Source organism: Hermetia illucens, chromosome 1 (assembly GCF_905115235.1).
Source record: "Hermetia illucens chromosome 1, iHerIll2.2.curated.20191125, whole genome shotgun sequence".
Lineage (NCBI taxonomy): Eukaryota > Metazoa > Arthropoda > Insecta > Diptera > Stratiomyidae > Hermetia > Hermetia illucens.
This window is the reverse complement of record NC_051849.1, coordinates 94,553,110-94,572,876: the sequence shown is the minus strand read 5'-3', so window position 1 is coordinate 94,572,876 and position 19,767 is coordinate 94,553,110. Positions and strand designations below refer to the sequence as shown.

General features: G+C 38.4%; 1 protein-coding gene across 4 annotated transcripts in view; it reads left to right on the top strand.

Moving 5' to 3' along the window:
• Positions 1-17,670, top strand: part of LOC119652512 (regulator of G-protein signaling 17) — a 128,009-nt gene extending 110,339 nt beyond the window's left edge. For 3 of the 4 annotated variants that reach the window (XM_038056710.1, XM_038056718.1, XM_038056726.1), the window contains 4 exons: positions 7,837-7,917; positions 7,969-8,042; positions 12,741-13,029; positions 13,094-17,670. In XM_038056710.1, coding sequence (XP_037912638.1) covers positions 7,837-7,917; positions 7,969-8,042; positions 12,741-13,029; positions 13,094-13,181 — 532 coding nt within the window. In that variant the 3' untranslated portion in view covers positions 13,182-17,670. The remainder of the gene's footprint in view (positions 1-7,836; positions 7,918-7,968; positions 8,043-12,740; positions 13,030-13,093) is intronic. The other variant, XM_038056733.1, reaches the window with a different exon arrangement.
• The last annotated feature ends 2,097 nt before the right edge of the window (positions 17,671-19,767 follow it).

Below are 19,767 nucleotides of genomic sequence, written 5' to 3'. Positions count from 1 at the left end.
GTTAAACCCAGTCCGTCAGTTTAAGCTTATCTATCTTTTGATATCTCAGGAAGGTTAGACGAGTAATATTTTGTTTTGTTTTTATCCATAATTGGAGCTTAGTCGTATCTAAAACTTATATTACGCGCAGAGCGGGTTGCAGTCCTGTCGATTTACTCCTAGGATGCACGGAACAATCCCTCCAGTACCGCTCCTTTGTAGGCGCTCTATCTTTGGAAGCTCCTCCTGATTACCATTTATGAGGCCATTTAATGTATTTTATACTTTTTTTGTCCAAGTGTCTGCAAAATTCTGCGCACAGGGTTTTCCCTGGCTGTCAGATTTCACTTGTCATTCAAGACAAAAGGGGGACGGGGTGGGGGTGTGTGTGGGGTTTGTCATGTTTAAACGACTTGAATATTGGAAACATGTTCCGTGCACACCCTTGTGAAAATTACCCCAACTCATTCCATTCGGACGATATACTGATGGTAGTTCCCTCTCGTACGTTGTAGCTTTACGGACCCTCGTTCAAGGCGCTGCTATGTTTAGCATGTGCACATTCGTGCTAGTAGTAACCTTCTGGATGGCCTACGCCATCGCTCCATCTTAGGCAGGGTCTGCCTCGTCTTTTTTCTACCATAGATATTGCCCTTATAGACTTTCCAGGTGGGATCATCCTCATCCATACGGATTAAGTGACCCGCCCACCATATTGAGCCGGATTTTATCCACAACTGGACGGCCATGGTACTGCTCACAGATTTCGTCATTGTGTAGGCTACGGAATCGTCCATCCTCATGTAGGGGGCCAAAAATTCTTCGGAGAATTCTTCTCTCGAACGTGGCCAAGAGTTCGCAATTTTTCTTGCTAAGAACCCAAGTTTCCGAGAAATACATGAGGACTGGCAAGATCATTGTCTTATACAGTAAGAGCTTTGACCCTATGGTGAGACGTTTTGAGCGAAAAAGTTTTTACAAGCTGAAATAGGCTCTGTTGGCTGCTAAGAACCGTGCGCGGATTTCATCATCGTAGCTGTTATCGGTTGTGATTTTCAACCCTAGATAGGGGAAATTATCAACAGTCTCAAAGTTGTATTATCCTGTTCTTATTCTTCCTGTTTGACCAGTGCGGTTTGATGTTGTTGGTTGATTGGTTTTCGATGCTGACGTTGCCACCATATACTTTGTCTTGCCTTTATTGACGCGCAGCCCAAGATCTCGCGCCGATTGCGCCTGGTCGATCTGGATGAAGGCAGTTTGTACGTCTCGGGTGGTTCTTCCCATGATGTCGATATCGTCAGCATAGACCAGTAGTTGGGTGGACTTAAAGCGGATCGTACCTCTTGCATTTACATCAGCATCACGGATCACTTTCTTTCGGGCCAGGTTAAAGAAGACACATGATAGGGCATTCCATTGTCGTAGACCGTTGTTGCTTTTATCTGGTCTCGCACATTGGTCACGGTCAGCCTAGTCGGTCTTATCAATTTCGTCGGGATACCGAATTCTCTCATGGCCGTGTACAGTTTTACCCTGGCTATGCTATCATAGGCGGCTTTCAAGTCGATGAATAGATGGTGCAACTGGTATCCATGTTCCAACAGTTTCTCCATCGCTTGCCGCAGAAAGAAAATCTGATCTGATGCTGGTTTGCCAGATTTATGTTGATCGCCGTAATAAAGCTCATATTTATCGATCCAAATGACGTTCGAATGACTTCGCTAAAAGGACAGGAATTGTAGCCAAGGCTGTACATGTGTTTCTTAAAGAAATCTAAGGTCTATGGACTAGGTATAGCAGATTAATGATCAGTTAACGTTTAATGGCTAGAAATCACATTCTACTTTTTAAATGCGTTTTTCTCGAAACTGCAAGTTAAAAATCGGCTGCCACCGTGGCCAAAATGTATCCAACCAAATTTTCACCGCTTATTCAGAACATATTTCTACGGTCCGCAAACTAGGATAATCGCTATTCATTCAGTAGTTTTTTTTATTCATTGAAGAATCCATGAAAAAACACCAAAATTCACAAAAACAAGTTTAACAAGGCACCAAAAAGTTAGCTTTTAATATTTTTGAATAATCCTGGTTTGCGGACTGTAGTTAAGTCTGTATTTTAAAATGCCGTTTTTTTCTTTAAGATGATCGCAGCGTTCTCCAGCGTGGCAGCAGAAAAAGACCTTTTTTTGGAGATGGGTATATAAATTGCTCTGTATTTCAGTAACGAACTATATTCGGCTGGAAAAATTACTATGCATGCTCAAGATATTAGCAAATCTATGGTGAAAAATTCGTATTTGTATCTTCATCCAGTTCTTCACAACAAAATTCTAGAAAAGCCAAAAAAAACGGCCTTCACACGGGATGACCCCCTTACCGCAATTAAGATTTTGCATGCTTTCTTGAACATAATAATCGTTGGCGCAACAATCCAACTGGATCAAGGGCTTGAAGCAATCAAGACCGTAATGGTACACTACAGGATTACAGTACCCTATAGGAGGCAATGTGGTCAGCATTGCGTTCGGCCGAGATTATTACACTGATTTGACTCAGGTACTTGTTCACAGCTGAGTCGACTGGTATCCGGCGTCATATCACGATGTAAATTTCACAGTCACCAGCGAGATTTGAAACGCGGCCTACGGTACGACAGCCTAGCGCTTATATATATGCGAAGAAATGTAATATGATGTACAGTTTCAACTGTACCTACGTTCGGATGACTAAGTGTGTAGTATCGCGCTTCAAATTTCACTGGTGGAACGGAAGCCGCAGGTTTGTTTCTTCTTTCTCATGTTGATAAGTCCTGTCTTATGGTCTGCTAATTCCAAATCCTCTGCCGGTAATTTCGCACAGCTCATTGGCAGTTCATTTTACGCTCTACTTGTATTTTTCTGAATTAACAATCGCTATGTCCGCATAGAGCATCATGATGGTCGTCTCAGCAAATCTCATCCGCATTAAGCATCATACACAATATTCAAGAGTAGTTGCACTGCGACTCTCAGGTAGTTATTCTGTAGCTTGTAATGCGCTTAGTTGCGTCGTAGTTTAGTTTCCTACCAGAGATTTTTAACGATCCTCAGAAGATTTAACTGTGGATTTATCTTGCGTAGTGATCCCATACAGGGTGTTGCCAATTAACGGAGGACGACTTCCTGCATCTTACAGATTTTCCATCGTGAAACGGGTAATTAGCTCAGTTTCAAGGTTTCTCCTTGAGTTTCTCTGTGTGTTCTGATTCATCCAAACCGAACCTATAGAAGTACATCCTCTAGCCACCGCGTCTGATTAAGAACTGAATTAAGTCGTAACTCGTCTCACCGTCATTTCGTATAGGCCGCATAGTTGTGTTTGGGACAAGCTTGTGTGCCCAGCGACCAATTTTCGCCTGGTCCCATGCTAAGCAGCTAGTGACCCCATTCGCTCACTTTGCTTACTTAGGTTTGCTTCCTGCTTCTCGTACAAGGGGCTTGCCTCATTGGCTGAAATATCTCCTAAATTACTCATGGTGGCTCCTAAAATGTTGTCTAATAGCCGCAACATGTTCGGAGAGCACTTAGCTGATACGCAGATTGAAGTTGTCTGCGCTACGATTTGGTGCCGCATGTAAAAGAAAAGAACTGATGATTCGCGATAAACGTAATCGTCGACTATGTTTCGGGTCGCCTATATTTGGAAGCATCTTAGCTAATGCTGAGGTGATAGTTGCTGCTTTATATAAGCTTTAAATGAGGTTTAAGGGTCAGCTTGGAGTCGAAATTTACACCCAAGTATTTCAGCGAAGCAGCAGTTTTTTGTTTCTGCTGCCTTGTAGAAAGAACAGATGCCGTCTTCTGTTCGGCAAATTAAGCCAAAAGTCCTCATGCCCAGACTTTATCATCCAGATAGTGTCGCGGTTATTGGATGTTATGAACGCCATCATACGTTCTGTTCCATAGCTAAGGAATCAGAACAGACACCTGCGGAACTCCTGCCGTTATATCGTACGTTTGCGATCTTTCGTCCGAATTCTAAGTTAAACTTCGCTGTCAGAAGTAGCTGAAGAATATACTTAATATATATTTTGGCGTTTGTGCCGCGAAGAGCGCTTCGATGATAAGGTTCCATCTGGGAGAATTGAACGCGTTCTTGATATCGAGAATCACCAGTGTACAGTATTTTCCTTCGTCAAAGGCTTGCCTGATTAGCGAAATAACTACTTTGGTAGCATCAGCTGCTGATCGAACTTTACGGAGCTCAAACTGCCTATGTACATTATCCGCTCAGAGACCTTACGTATTCAAAAGACAAATAAATCTACAGAATGTTGATTCATCTATCGGCCTACCTGACTTTAGGATTAATACAGGCTTTTATAATTTCCGAAGAAGGACCCTTCCTTTAGGCGATCTGTGAACACCTGTGCGAACATATTTGGTATCAATCTCGTTCCCAATTTCAATGCTTTATTTGTTCGTCTGACCGAATATAGCGCTATTGAGATGACCCGCACTCTGGACCGGACGCTTGTAGCTAACATTCTGCCCCATACCAGTTCCAAGGATATGAACAATGCCTTGAAGATTAATTCGAAACAGTCTTCCGTTTACTGTTGGTGGGATTACTAGATTACCATAGTACAGTACAAGGGACAAAGAAATTACAGCAGAGTTCCACCATCTTACCCAGAATGTCTACATTGTGTCTTAGAATTTTTAGTTGTAGTCGGAGCAAGCGAGCATTCTAGGAACCGCCTTCGAGAAACGTTTTCATTTTTCAGAATCCAATCATAAACCGTTGACTAAAGCAAAAGCTCATAGCCGAAATATTAGTGGCATTTCAAGGCATGGTATATCTAAAGAAATTCGAAAATGGCAGGTTCTTGGTCCATAAGTGCCTATCTTAGTTGTTTTATAACAAGCACGGAATGCTTTGAGTGAGCTTACAGGGAGGCACTACCTCGGCGGAGTTAGCCGGCTAGTGTTCACCAAACCAATTGCCTGAGATGGCTAAGTGTTACAAGGCCATTTTTTGATATAGTGTTTATTGCCATGACATACCGAACTTCGTCTACTTGGTATTTTAAAACTTTATTAGAACAAATGTAAAGTAGGGTAAAGGGAAGGAAATTGAATTTTGATATGGAAAAATGATTAGAGGGGGAATGTTGCCTCCTGGAAAATTGGAGAAAACTTTACTCAATAGTCAGGATTTAACAATGATTTTGACCAACATGTGGGTTCTTAATTAATAGTGAATGACTTATTATAAAAGCAATTTATTTTCCCTTCTAATCAGCTTATTTTTAGTTTATCATTTGAGCTTTACTTCTGGCAAAATATAAATGATCACTTAGAGTTGTTCAGAATGAGGTTTTATGCTTTAGGCAAATATTTCATTTTGAAACGTAAAAAGAGGAAAATTGCAGTAACCAGAGCCCATTGCACTAAAGATTTTAAGCTTACGTCCAAGCACCGAATGTAAATACACAAACTGGCGAAAAGTTTTTATGAACCCAAGTGTGAAGCAGTAGAATAGTTTAAACAATAATTTATATTTAGCATTTCTTTCGGAAAAGAAAGTTTTTCTTTCGAGATCACATTGTATACTTTCCACAAACATAATTTTTGCACAACGCAAAAGTAACGTGGCCACTGCTGAGTACGTTCGTATAAATAGTGTGTGCTAAGAGAAATTTCAACACCATAAATGCACGTCTGCTCAAATTTTGTTACCCTCCTTTCGGATAAAATTGCAATGGCCGAACGATGGAGATCCGTTGTGTCTAAATTAAAACAAGGGTAGGTTATTAGGTGTATTTTTGGTGTTAATTTTTGCAAAGCATGGTTGTACTAACCTTTTTTTCTTAAAGACTCTACTCACTTACTTATTTTTAAATATATAATGCAATTTGGTTTATACAGCTTCAGAATGTCCTTCTGAGGAATTCCACTCCTTCCTTATTTTTTTAAATTATGCGAATATCAATGAAAAGTGACTAAATTTTTTGCAACTTAGACTCACAAGGTAGTTCTTTTATTTCTGTCCTAATATTTGATTTTTTAGCTAATTTTATGAAACTTTTCATGTTTCCATGGTCTTGTCAAATTTATGTTCAAATTGAATTAATTGTAAGGATCAGTAACTTTACTAAAGCAAAGATATTAATGAAATTGTAGAGTAGATGTAATATATCTATTCTAAAATTTTGTATCCATCGTCCGCTCCAAAAAGTACACCACTAGTCAACTAGAGGAGAAGTGGGAGTGAGTTCAATTCATTATTGGTGACGCGATGTAGCGATGAGTTGAAAGGAAAGGAATTTCAAACGTGAATGATTTAAATATTTGAGTATTGAATAGTTTCTCTGCCTTGGACCCAATGTCCTAGCCACCGAACTATCCATACACATGATTTAAAGACAGTTAAAATCACATTAGAAGTAACCCGGAGATACCAACATCCGGAAAAACGCAAGGCTGATAGCGAATGTTATTATCAATTAAATTATCCAAACCCGTTTAATTTTACTTAACTGTTGGCTATTAAACTACATTATAACTCACTTTCGCATAACGATTTCGAAGGAATCGTACTATTATTAACAAACGTGGTTGGTCAAAGTTGTCCATTTCTAGTAAACTTACAGTACCTTAAGACAGCATAGAATGCCGGTACCACGTTGAAGTACATCCCCTGAATGAGATATAGAGTACGCGTTCGCGTTGCATCTCCCCCTAAATATATTTTAGCTGTTTAATGGTCTTCTCGAGAAAGCTGCCCTCCTCCTTTACTGCTCTGCGCCATATATTTCTGACCTAGAAATGGGGTTGTCGCCCTTTTTTGAGAAGTGACCTATCCACTGCTACTTCTGTTTACTAATCAACGCGTCTACCGGCACCTACGCTCTGCGCTTAAGCAGCTCTTCCCTCGAAATTGTGTCGGGCCAGAGTACAGCGATAACAATATGGAGGCAACTGTTAACGAAAGCTTGGAGTCCTGTAGCGCGTCAACCTCACCCTCGCGCTATCGTTCGGGCTTCAGCTCCGTTTACGATTTCCTGAAATACCTACACTTCTTCGTTACTATTCTACGCCAAGTACTCTTAGGGCTCCATTGCATAGTCAGTCACGGCAACAGTTTGGCAAATTTGAGCTGATTCATTCAAAGATAATTGTAATACTCACTTTTGTCATTTAATGTCCACAATGTGAAATGTACGTTCTCTTCTTGATTAAAAATCTAAAAGCGAACGATACGGTAAGACCGAACATCAATATTAACGAAGATATTGATAGAAATATTAATCTTTTCGTGGAAAAAACAAGTATTGTAAAAATAATACAAAGTAATGTCATAAACTTCATCTTTCTCCAACCGCGCATGCATACCAATACGAATTACATTCGGCGGCCGATATTATCAAGTATTACTTACCACTAGAGCGCCAAGTAGGAACCTTTCATAAAAGGAAACGAGTATTATTTATCACTTACTTACTTGCAAAGAATTTCCATAGTTAAGTTGTCATAAACAAACCTAAAAACGTTTTCCCACTCAAAAGCCAACCAGGAGAACACTAATTGATTTGCAATCGATAGTAGCCATCAACTCAGCACTTGACAATCACCATCGCCATCTGATTACGACGGTGATATTTTGTAAATGATATTGCATCGCCACGGATGTTACAAAACATTGCTTGTTAGAAGAGTAATACTAGATAATAGAGCAGTACTTCTCTACTGAGTGGTGGTATTTTGTGATGTTTAGATGGCGTTTGGTGGTGGTAATGTGATATATAAGATGATTCAACTTTTTTATAATAGTTTTCATGATCTAATTGAAATAACATTTTCTTTTTCAGTTTGGCAATAAAGAATGCAGAAGACAATGGACCAACACGGCGGGATCCTGCAAGTTCGGATTTACTTAGCGAAGGAGAAAAGTGAGTGATCGCAACTTTTATTTTATCACTTTATATTATTTATTCAAGAAGAACTTCTTTTAGGCCGACGTTAGAGGAAATTCGAAGTTGGGGGAAAAGTTTTGATAGGCTTATGCGAAGTCCAGGTAAGTTACAATGAAGGATATTTTTTATTACCCAAATATTCTATCTGTATATGTATATACAACGGGATATTAACTGAGTTTCTTCTACATTTAATCTTGGAAGTAGAGAATCCCGCACATTGTTTTGATGGTGTTGCTGTCGTGTATGCGATGCATGGGATGGGGAAATGTTCACAAGAAAATCATCTAGGCATCATGTCATCAATACACGCGATAGCTAGCTACCCCGTGCCTAACTTGTATATGTGTAATGATATTTCGTGCCGCCTAGAATCCATACTCGATACCAATTCTGTTATGAAATACTAAGATACTAAGCATCATCTAAATAAAGCACTGTTCGTCGGATATTTCGCAGGAGTTTCCGGAAGGCGGACAAAGAAAAGCGACGTGATAGTGCTTCTGCTCGAACAACTGCGATCCCTTTCGCGGCTTCACGGTTCGCCCTCTTATAAACTTGTGATAGAGGCTTCATTTGAACATCCTCTATTCCTTACTTCAAGGTCAAATATCTGAGTCTGTGAATCATGGTTGGTTTGGTATCCTCGAGGTTTGCTTATATCACTTTCTGGGTCACGTTTTGTGTTTACTCATACCAGCCGCGTGACGGAAATAATTTCTTCTCTCTTAATACCATTTAACTCAATGGTGTCTGAAGTCACAGGGCAGCAATCAACGACAATGTTTATGAATTTTTAGAAGGGAAGTGAAATGCATTTGTAAGCAAAGTGTCGGACTCCTATATCACACAGACTACCGGCTAAAATACCCCGCTGGATCGACTAGGACTCTAACCGTTTAATGAATTATCTCAGACCAGGCCTATTCAATATAAGAGTAAAATCTAGGCTTGGCTAGGCGTGTCCTCGCCCCGCAGCATGGCCTCGTTTACGGTGTTTGGGGACGTTTGACACCCATCCCTCGAAAGACGATGGCGGCGGGGCTGCCAGCTTCTGCTGAAGAAAAAGGTGTGAAATGTATCACCCACTGCATCCTTGTAACAAATGCAGTCGGGCGGCCGTGATTTCCCGATTTTGTTCAGGTAAGATTGCAAATACCCATGCCCTCTAAACCGCTGAGTTAAGTAACAGTCAACCTCACCGTGTTTTCGATTGAACCACGGGCGCACGCCAGGTATATAAACGTCGGCTCGGCAGCAGGAAGAGCGATCGGAATAACTCCTACACCACCATGACTGCTGGCTTTGAAACGATACAATATGCGGACACAACTCGGATAGTACTTCGCCCTTGTATTTGCGCTAGGCGCTCGCGGTACATCTCCTTATTGAGGGTTTCAGCTCATACTTCCGAACCGTAAAGAAGAACTGAGAGGACTAGGGAGCACTGCATGAACTTTCTCCTTTGTGAGGATATGACTTCGGTCTTCTCCAGAGACAGAACAAATGCTCAACAATCTAGCTGTAGCTGCTTGCTCGCCGCATAACCATTCCCAGTGTGCGCTGGGATTGCTCAACCGTGCTTGTGCGGTGCCGCAACATTATCCGCGGATCCGAACAGATACGATTCACAATCAGCTCGATTCGTAGAAGGCCATCCATCATATAAAGCGTTCCAAAGGTCTGAGCCAAGGATAGATCCCCGAGCTGCCCCTGATGTGACCTCCATTTTGCGCTTCTCTTCCCGCATAACCATTCCCAGTGTGCGCTGGGATTGCTCAACCGTGCTTGTGCGGTGCCGCAACATTATCCGCGGATCCGAACAGATACGATTCACAATCAGCTCGATTCGTAGAAGGCCATCCATCATATAAAGCGTTCCAAAGGTCTGAGCCAAGGATAGATCCCCGAGCTGCCCCTGATGTGACCTCCATTTTGCGCTTCTCTTCCCGTCTCATAGAGCAGGGCACGGCCATTAAAATAATAACTCAATATTCGTAATAGGTAGCCTGGAGTATGGAAACGATTTTCTCGTGCCTCAAGGATGTCGCACCACCCGCTAATAGTGGCGACTATCTGCTTTAGCTGGTTTTACCTCTCGAATCACCTCCTCGATGACAACAATTGTGGATGGTCCCGCTTGAAAACCATATTGTGTTGGTCCCACAGCATGTATTGTATTGGTGGCTTGATGAGCTTCTCAAGCAGCTTCCCCACTGAGCCCAAGACACTGAGAGATCAATATGCTGACGGCGCCTCGTGGTCGCCTTTGCCTTTGCTTATCAAAAAAAGGTGGAAAGGAAAATAGGCCTGCACCAGATTTTCCATCTTCGCTGCTTCCATGGAATACGGTGATCGATGGGAACCGAGTTTTTGGTAACCAGCTTATGCCCGTTCTTTGTTGTTGACTAGCTCCCGCTAACAGCACATCTTCCCCCTGTTGATTTCGTGGGTTACATAGGATACGCAGTTCCTCCGTAGTCTTGTAATTTCAACCGTCCACCACTACATAAGTAATTTTCCAGGACGTAGTTATCTTTCAACTAAAACTCTCCCTTCCGTGGTGCTAATCTCGCCATCCAAGGTGGCGAGTCTATTCCGAAAAGCGGACATAGATTTATTCAGTGTGAGGTAAACACTTGAGGAAGTTACTTCCAAACGAAACGATTATCTCGACCATGGGACAACACTTGGAAGTTAAGCGTGTCTCTCTGGATGGCATGCTAGATATATCAGCGTATTATGATGGTGAATTTTTATCTTGGTTCTCAGACAATAACGACACTTGGCGGTAATTTAGACGAAAATCTTGGGTTGTTTCAGTGGTATAATATGCTCTGATTACCTCCGAAATGAGGACATCAATGATCGATAGGGCTTTGGATCGATTGTGATATAGGCGTCTTCGATGGTGGGGTCAAATAATTGGCGCTGAAGATAACCCACTAGTTAAGATGGGCCTGAAGCGACCCGAAGATAGATAAAACCAGCGATGTCTTGATATGCTAGATGGTGATTTAATTGCCACTCTACTCCACACGAACCCAGGTCTATGGCTGAAACAGGACATAAAGGAGCCAATTCCGCTGCCGAAGTATATAAAAACAAAAGAAGTAGAAGAATTCATTTATATTCTCATGGTAATCTTATGATAAAATATATATGGAATTGTTGGTCTCTTCTTTCCTTTCTTTAGTTGTCCTTGTCCCTGCTAACAAATAAAAGCGCCGTTTTATAGAAATGGTTTTTTTATGAATTTGTAGTCTTTAGATTGTATTTTTAGAATTTATTGCTGAGAAAATAGGTTGTTATGATAAAAAATTTCCGTGAAACATTGTTCATCAAAATGCACCTATCCATATTTATTCTTATGGATAGTATTTCTCTCCAAAACTGACTCAGTGGGTTTTTCAATGAGGCTACTGATGGAAGTCCAACACCATCTGAAAAAAGGAAAGGTAGTTCAACAGAATGTTCAAATTACCGTCCGTTCCGGTTGCTGTCCCATACCATAAGGATTTTTAAATGTATTAGTGCAACCTTATTCGCGAAGTCATTCAAATACCGTTAATCAAGCCGGGCTTTTTAAGTACTGTGGAACTACTGACGCAATACACGCTGGACGGTTACTCATGGAGAAACACCGTGGGAAGCATCGCTTACTTTACATTGCATTTCTAGATCTAGAAAATGTGCCCCGCGAACTGATCTGATACGCCCTACTACAACACCTAGTACCAGACGAACTGGTGCGCTAGTTAAATTGTTCTATCATGATCCGAAAAGTAAAGTTCGAAGTATGGCGTCGTATCAAAACCACTTTGTGTCTCTGTAAGTGTTCATAGGGGAAACGCCTTCTTGTCATTCCTCTTTGTTCTTTTGATGGAAACTGAAACATGGGACATCCAAAGTTCAGCGCCCTATACACTGTTCTATGCAGAAGATATTTTGCAAGCGCGTCATAGTAAAACCGATATAAAGCAAAGGGTTCAAAACAAGAATGAGACAGAATAAAACAGAATTTTTGCCGACCAGCGACGGTGAAACATGCGCTATCACTGCTAGTGGCAGTAATCAGCCCAGATCTAAGCGGTTGAAATATGTGGGTTCAATATTATCAGTCAATGGTGAACTGCAATACGAAATTATTTCGCGCATCAGCGCAACTTGAATTAAGTGGTGTTCAATAACATGTGACCAACGCATTCGCGAATGACAGAAATTCAAAATTTACCGCAGTGTCGTTCGCTCTGTCGTGTCGTTCTCTATTGTTCTGAATGTGGACTATAAGACAATGAACAACGCTTCGCGGTAATGGAGATGAACATTTTACGCCTTGATCACATCCGTGATCCATGTGGGATTACACCGATCATGGAATTGAAAAATTGCGAGGATGGCGTGGACATGTCATTTGCGCTGACAAGGACTTATCGATGGGGATGGGAAACGACCAAAGGATCGACCGAAACATCAAAGGCTCAGTACCCTGGGTGGTGAATTGAGAGCCTCACGAGTCCATCCACATCAGGACTTTAACCGACCAAAATGACGCAACCGAACAAAGCGAGCCGACCCCGCTTCAGAACGGGAGAAAGGCTGAAGAAAAAGAAGTAATATTTCTGGCCATTGAGGAACTGTTTTTCTGGTGGGACGGTCCCTCTACATGTAACTGATTGTGATAAATTATAAAGTCATCACCTTACTCTATTATTCCTTGCTCAATTTGCTGCTAAGTTCTGCGCTAAACTTGATGTTGATTATTTCGGTTGTTAATTTTGTTTTAATTTTTCCCATAGGTGGCCGAAAAGTGTTTCGTGATTTTCTTCGTTGCGAATATAGCGAAGAGAATATTCTATTTTGGCTGGCCTGTGAAGAATTAAAAAAAGAAACAAATCCGGAAGCAATCGAAGAAAAAGCACGTTTTATTTATGAAGATTATATATCAATATTATCGCCGAAGGAGGTTTCTTTAGACTCACGTGTTAGGGAAATTGTTAATCGTAATATGGTTGAACCAACACCGCATACTTTCGACGAAGCTCAACTACAAATCTATACATTAATGCATCGCGATTCGTATCCGAGGTAATGTTCTTAAAGAGCTCTGGTTTCAAGAATTTCAATATTTAATTGAACTTCTTACTTTCAGGTTTATAAACTCGCAATTATTCAAAACCTTAGCACAACTGCCGGAAGGTGTGTCGGCATCGGGCTCCCAGCAGGATAGTCCTACCTAAAGTAAATAAATGCCTCGACTATATACACAATTATGAGTTATTCAAAAAGAAAAGCAAACTTTCTAGAACAAACGACATAAAATTGAAAAAATTCGGCCGAAAGATAAAGTAAAACAAAAAGAATTCAAATAACACTAAAAAACAAACAAAACAAGAAAAACTTAGCCCAGTAGTTTATAACTAAATAAAATAAATCTAAAATATTAAAACCAAAAAAATACGCAAAAAATAAAATTACGAGTATAAAACAAGAAAATATTGTGATCATGTTCTAAGCACTGTAAAAACAAATCTTTTCTAATGGTTATGATCAGGTGACACGAACTTTTTATTAATTTGGAGCTGAAGGTAAAGTTAATCTGATAAATTTTATGAATTATTATGAATATGGTAGCAGATTCGAATGACAAATTTAGTTGTCAAAAATGCAGCAACCTATCGATGAAATTAGTAGAGAAAACGAAGGTCTAAAAGGCGCATTTACTGGCGATTAATCGTAGGCCTATAATTATAGCTCCATGGAGAGATGGCAAAACCCTGAAATAAGAAAAAATAAAATATTTGAAATCGAGAACTTAATAGCAGCCAACTGATTGTCTAGGATAAACAGAGTGTCCTTCTAAACGCGGAAGCAAATTAATACCAAACATTATTGCAATAATTTACTAAAATAAATTTTACAACAAATATTAAGTGGAAAAATAAAATAGGGATTTCTCTGATTTTATCGTTACCTGTTGGCTGAATTATCTACTAAAACAAAAGTAGACAAGAAGAAGAGATTTTAGATTTTAAACACCCGAAAACAATGAATGATAAAGGCCTATTTACGTATACTTTTTCATTGTTATTTTTCCTCCGTCGCAAGTGTCGAAATGAATTTATATGCAAATATCGGACCTAATTTTCTATAGTTCTTTTCTTACTAAGTTAACTTTCCGAAACTATTTTCGAAATTTCCAAGCACTTCAAATAGTAAAATTTAAACAGCAACATGTGATTAATAATGTTTAAAATTAAAAGAAAAGGATAAATTATGAAATTAATTAAATTAAGCAACATTTATCGATCTTTGAAATTCAAAATTCATACCACATAGAAAAACGGTTGTTTTTCCTATGTTAACCGACTCAATGAATCCGTCTCTCTCCCCCTTTTTAACTTAAATGCTGTAATCCGAACGGCGTTGATTCAGTCGGTCTAAAGGATAATATAATTTATTTTCGAGCGGTAAGAAGGCTTGATCCAGGAGTGAATTTTTTAGCCGAAAGGTCTCAGTGTTGCTACATTTCAAAGCTTTAGCCTTCTCCTAGGAATCTGGATTTTTCAGAAATTAATTTGGCTTAGATAACAAAGTGATCATTTATCGTAACAGCGCTGTGTTATTTGCGTTTATCATCTGAGACTTTGATGCCAGCATCTATTCAAATATACCCCTTGGGCTCTTTTGCACTCTATTGGTGGATGCTGACTTATTAGAACCACTCCATGCCTTCGGAAATTACTTCGTGTTATCCGGAATATGAAAGGTGGATTAACGGACGAATTACAGTGATTTGGGTATCAAAACTCATGTTTTAAATCACATCCACAGCAGATTTTACTCTAGTTAGTACTCAAAATACCCGTTTCCTGGTCACGCATTATATTCGTACAGACAATCTTATTGCAATTTTTTATCAAGTTAAAGCGGAGCGCAGTCTAGGGGAGTTTTAATACACAGATACAAATCGCCGATATATTTTTCATTGGTAAAATTTTCTTGGTCTGAACGGTAATAAACTTATACTTGACTTTTTGATATGTGCGGATAATTTTCGGCGCTTTTCCTTTCGAGAACAATTAACCGAAAGCTTTCTCTGGTCATATTGATCAGGATTGAGATAATCGAAAGCAAATTTCATTTGGGTATAATGGGAATACTTAAATTTTTTCATGGAAATATATTTTTAAAATTGTCATAATTTTTCGACATCGATTTTTCATAATATCTTCAACGTAAAGTTTATATAAAATTCAACTGCATTTCTCTAAGTGTATTTTATTTCTTTTCCGACACGACCTCAATCATATTTTGTAAGATCTGTTTTGACAACTACCTATACAAAGCTTGGAAGAGAATGAGTATTTTTCAGAAGTAATGAAAAATGGTAACGAATATATAATACACTGCCAGCTAAAATTAAATAATTTGTCATTTTTTGTGAATATGAAGAATTCAAATACTTTAAAACGCAAAAACTACAGAGGTATTGTTAATAAATAAAGAGCAAATACACATCATATGACAAAACCGTAGCGAAAAGTTAATGGATTCCCTCAGTTAGTCCCTTTTTCAATGAAGGTGATAATGACATGAACGAGTAAATAGAACCTACACTATACTATATAAATACATGCATAATAAAACCATCCGCACAAAAAATGCAGTTGTCGCGTCATCAAATAAGCAATTTTTTATTTTAATTTACAAAGATCCGTAAAGAGTAAAATAGAAATAGTAAAGTAAAAAGATCTCCTTTTAATTGAAGAATTTGTATTATATATGATAGTTTCTATCTTCAGCAGTGAAGAAATAACAATTCATTTGAAATATTGTATAAATGTGTGTCTGTCGTATTATGGAATAATAAAATCAATGAGAAAATCCGTGAATATTAAGTTGAGAAGAGTTATAGGTGCGGAAAATTATAGGTAAAAATTAAAAATATAATGATAAAATGACACTAATAGCAATCATTGATGCGGCGAGAAGAGAAAAGAACTGTCCGAGAAGCCCGATGGACCAACCCTAACTATAAAAATTGTCTTTTTTATTATATTTGGTCGTCTTGTGCACGCAGCGATTTGCGTGGCTCCTCAGTTCATTGCACAAACATATATTCTTAAAAGTGTATTTTGAATTCGACGATGGCTTCAAGAATCAATTCATTTCTCACGCCGCCGCACCTCTCTCTAAAAAAATAGCACAAATCAATCTTTTTAAGGAACGTTTTACGTTTTCTACATATTTCACAAGTAGATAAAATAATTCACAAACTATATGGAATAAGTGAGTGTTAACGCGTTCAGTGTAGATAAAATTATTGACTAAGTAGAGGTATTTATTTCAAAATCCAATTATTTATTCTGTAACGTTTAAGAAAATAATGAAAGAAAAAACACAAAAAGAAACATCTTATACAAGAACGACACCCCAAATGTAATAGTTATAAAATTATGTGGAGCTGAATAAAACAAATTATTAATGAACTATAATAAAGTAATACAAAAATAATGACCAGACCTTAGCACGTAATGAACAAGTTAAGTGTAAATGTCCATGAGAATGATAAAAATAATGATAACGTTGTTTTCCTGTTATACAATTTTTTTCTACACCAGTTAAATGTTTGTATAAAATAAATAAAGTAAAGATACAAATAGTAAATCAAGAAATTTATTACATTGATAATTTCGATTATTTTTAATTTAATCGTATGAACTAATACATAAGTAAAAAATGAATAGCAAATATTACGAGATATTAAGGTCTATTTCTCAAGTAGTAAGTGAATTGATAAAAATATATACAAACTAAAAACAAATTCAAAAAATAACTGACACAAAATCAATAACAACAAATCACAACAATTTTACGGACGAATTAAATCTAAAAAACTTTTCACTGATCAACAAAATATTGTATTAATGTAGTCCTTTACATATAGCTTAAAGCAAAGTCGAAATATAAATTAATTGAAAGTAAACATTAATAATTAACTTAGTCACCAATGAAATAAAATTAACTAAAGCAAGGAAAAAGTTGTAATGATTTGCTAAAAAATTGAATATTTGAAAATAAAGTATTCAGTTCGAATTTGAATATTTTTTTCTTGAAAACCAAATGAACAAGTTGAACAATCTCAATCACTCTAATTTGGAAATTGCGAAGTTAAATTATAAATCTGGAATGAAGACGAAGACGAAGACGAAGGAATATTGTGCCCTCACAAATTAGCAGCACGGAAACATTTTTCTAAAAATAAGTTAATTAACGTTATATTTCTAAATTTATACAACAGTACCAAGTACGAAATCGACAGATAAATTATCCCCTTTGAAGAACGTCGTCACATGGGTTAAATCACTATATCGAAATTTTCCAAATTAAATGCGAATCCCAACTTTCTATTCGGTTTTAAGTAAATTAATTACATTTTGATAAAAGTTCCTTCGTGGCTTCTTTAAGAATATAAACACTACTTCAAAAATAGTTAGTTTTCTTCAACTACTAGCCAGTTGAGTTTCCATTGTCTACCTCTCTATTTGATATTTTCTACTAACACGCAATTTTCGCATTACATCACAATTTTTCAGACTACAAACTAACTAAAAGAGATCTTAAATAAAATAATCTAAAACAAATGAGATAAAATAAATTTAAATGAAATATATTAAATTAAAAATTATAAGATGAAATGAAAGCGTTTATTGATAAATTTATTATTAAAAATGCAAAAAGAATGAAAGAACAACACGACACAAAATAAAGAAATACTTTATTTAAAATGAACTGTGTTTTGTCAATTGTGTTTTACACTTTCCAATGCTCGAATTCGTTTTACAGTATTGGATAAAAAGTGGGCCGCAAAATGCACTGCTTCTGTTCACAGTCTGTATTCAAAAATATAATTCTATAGCTTCAACTCTTTAGAGTGGATCAAAATTATTCATATTTCCTCTTTGAGAAAATATCCTTCTCTGTGTATTTATAAAATCTACCGTAATAGTTTTTCTCGGAAATATGCTGCTAAGATGCAGCTACTTATAGCAATAAGAGGTGAACTGTTAAGCACTTGAAATTTTAACATTTCAAAACTTTAGAAGAAAATGTTAAATGCAAGGTTTTTCGTCTGAGTCGATATTGTCCCTTTCAGAGAGGGGGCTGCAACGATCCTGTTCTCGAAACATTTTTTACACTGGGCTTTTGATATGTCCATCCAGATTGCCTCCAATTTTTCCAATCGGTAAAATGCAATCGTAATGAGTCAATTCAAGTGAACTTGGTTGGATGGTATTCGTTGCTTGCTCAGTCAAAAATTCGCGGATTAAGATGGAATTATGCGACAGTGCGTCATCATTGTGCAAAATTCACGAAATATTTGACCACGATTTTGGTGAATCACTGACACGTCTTATAAGCATAACGTTTACTACTATACACCGTTGTAATGGACGAAAACCGTGAGCAATTCCTATTTATAATTGTAAAAAATCGAAAATATATAGTCACGACTTGGCGCGGTAGTGGGATTCCCACTCACTAAAACCATCCCAACTTTCTTCTCCTTTCTTAACCGGGAACCCGGCGCAAAGCACTACTTAGATTTCCGCCGTGCCGCCCTTCGCTATTCTGTATTTTTTCAGGTAGATTCATTCTCCTTTTTTCGTACAAGCAGCATGCCTCACTTGCGAGAATGTCCATTGAGACCATTCGCGCAATAACGCACTCTGTCTTACCTGCGATTGCCCTAAAGGCGCTGTGCATCCTTAGCGCCACCAAATGGTAAGTGGTTTTTACCTTCCTCCTAGGCCGGTGGCGGTGTAGTTGTAACTTGGGTCTCCAATGTTAAGCATCTGTCCTAACGATACGCCAGTTTTTGCCGCTTTTTCACAGACATAGACCACCCGGTCTTTTGATCCTCAAAGGGAAGTGGTACCATCACCAGCTACACTTTTATGTCGATGAGGTTTTCTTATCGTATACTCCAAAATATTTACGTTGTTTGGTGACGACCACCACGGTTAGATCTGCAAACCCGACTATCGTGGCCTCCTTTGGCACGGGAGAAAAGGATTCAATACTCACCCCTGTGGTTCTCCTGCCGTAACGGTGTACTGCTTAAGTCCTTCGTCCAGATCGAATCATAGCGTCTTTTCCGAAAGATGATTTTGCAGGAGCTTAGTCAAGTAATTAATGACATTCAACGGGCAGTCAACGGGCTTTTTACCCCCTCCCAGCTGGCTGGATTGAAGGCATTGTTGACATTCAATATTATGAGGACACAGTATTTATTGGAGGTCATTGCACCTTCACCCAATTTCAAAACAACTACAACGTCGACCGTGGAATGAGCCCCCTATATTATATGATAGGGAGAAGTCCACTGTAGATTACCCTTTCTAGAATTTTTCCTTCTGAGTCTATTTGGTAAATTGGGCAGTTCGATGATAGATGTCCTGGTTGCTTCTTAGGCTCCATTACCAAAACAAGTTTTTGTCTTTTTCACCGAGTGAGGGAAGTTCTTCTACTATGCATGTCTCAAATAATCTGGCAAAACAGTTTGGTATGGTGTTAACATTCAGTTTAAGGGTTCTATTCGCAATAGCATCCAAACCAATTTTGTTGGAAGTCTCGGCACGTTCCTTCTCCATTACCTCAGGTGAAGACGTTGATCATTTGTTTATATGATTTGTGTTCCCTTTTGTACGAGGGGAAGGGCAGCGTCACTATATCGAGCAGCAGATGCGAGCAGATCAATTGGGGTGTTTGTCCCCTCATTTTCTACATGATAACGCTGCACATTGTACCCCTCCTCAAAGC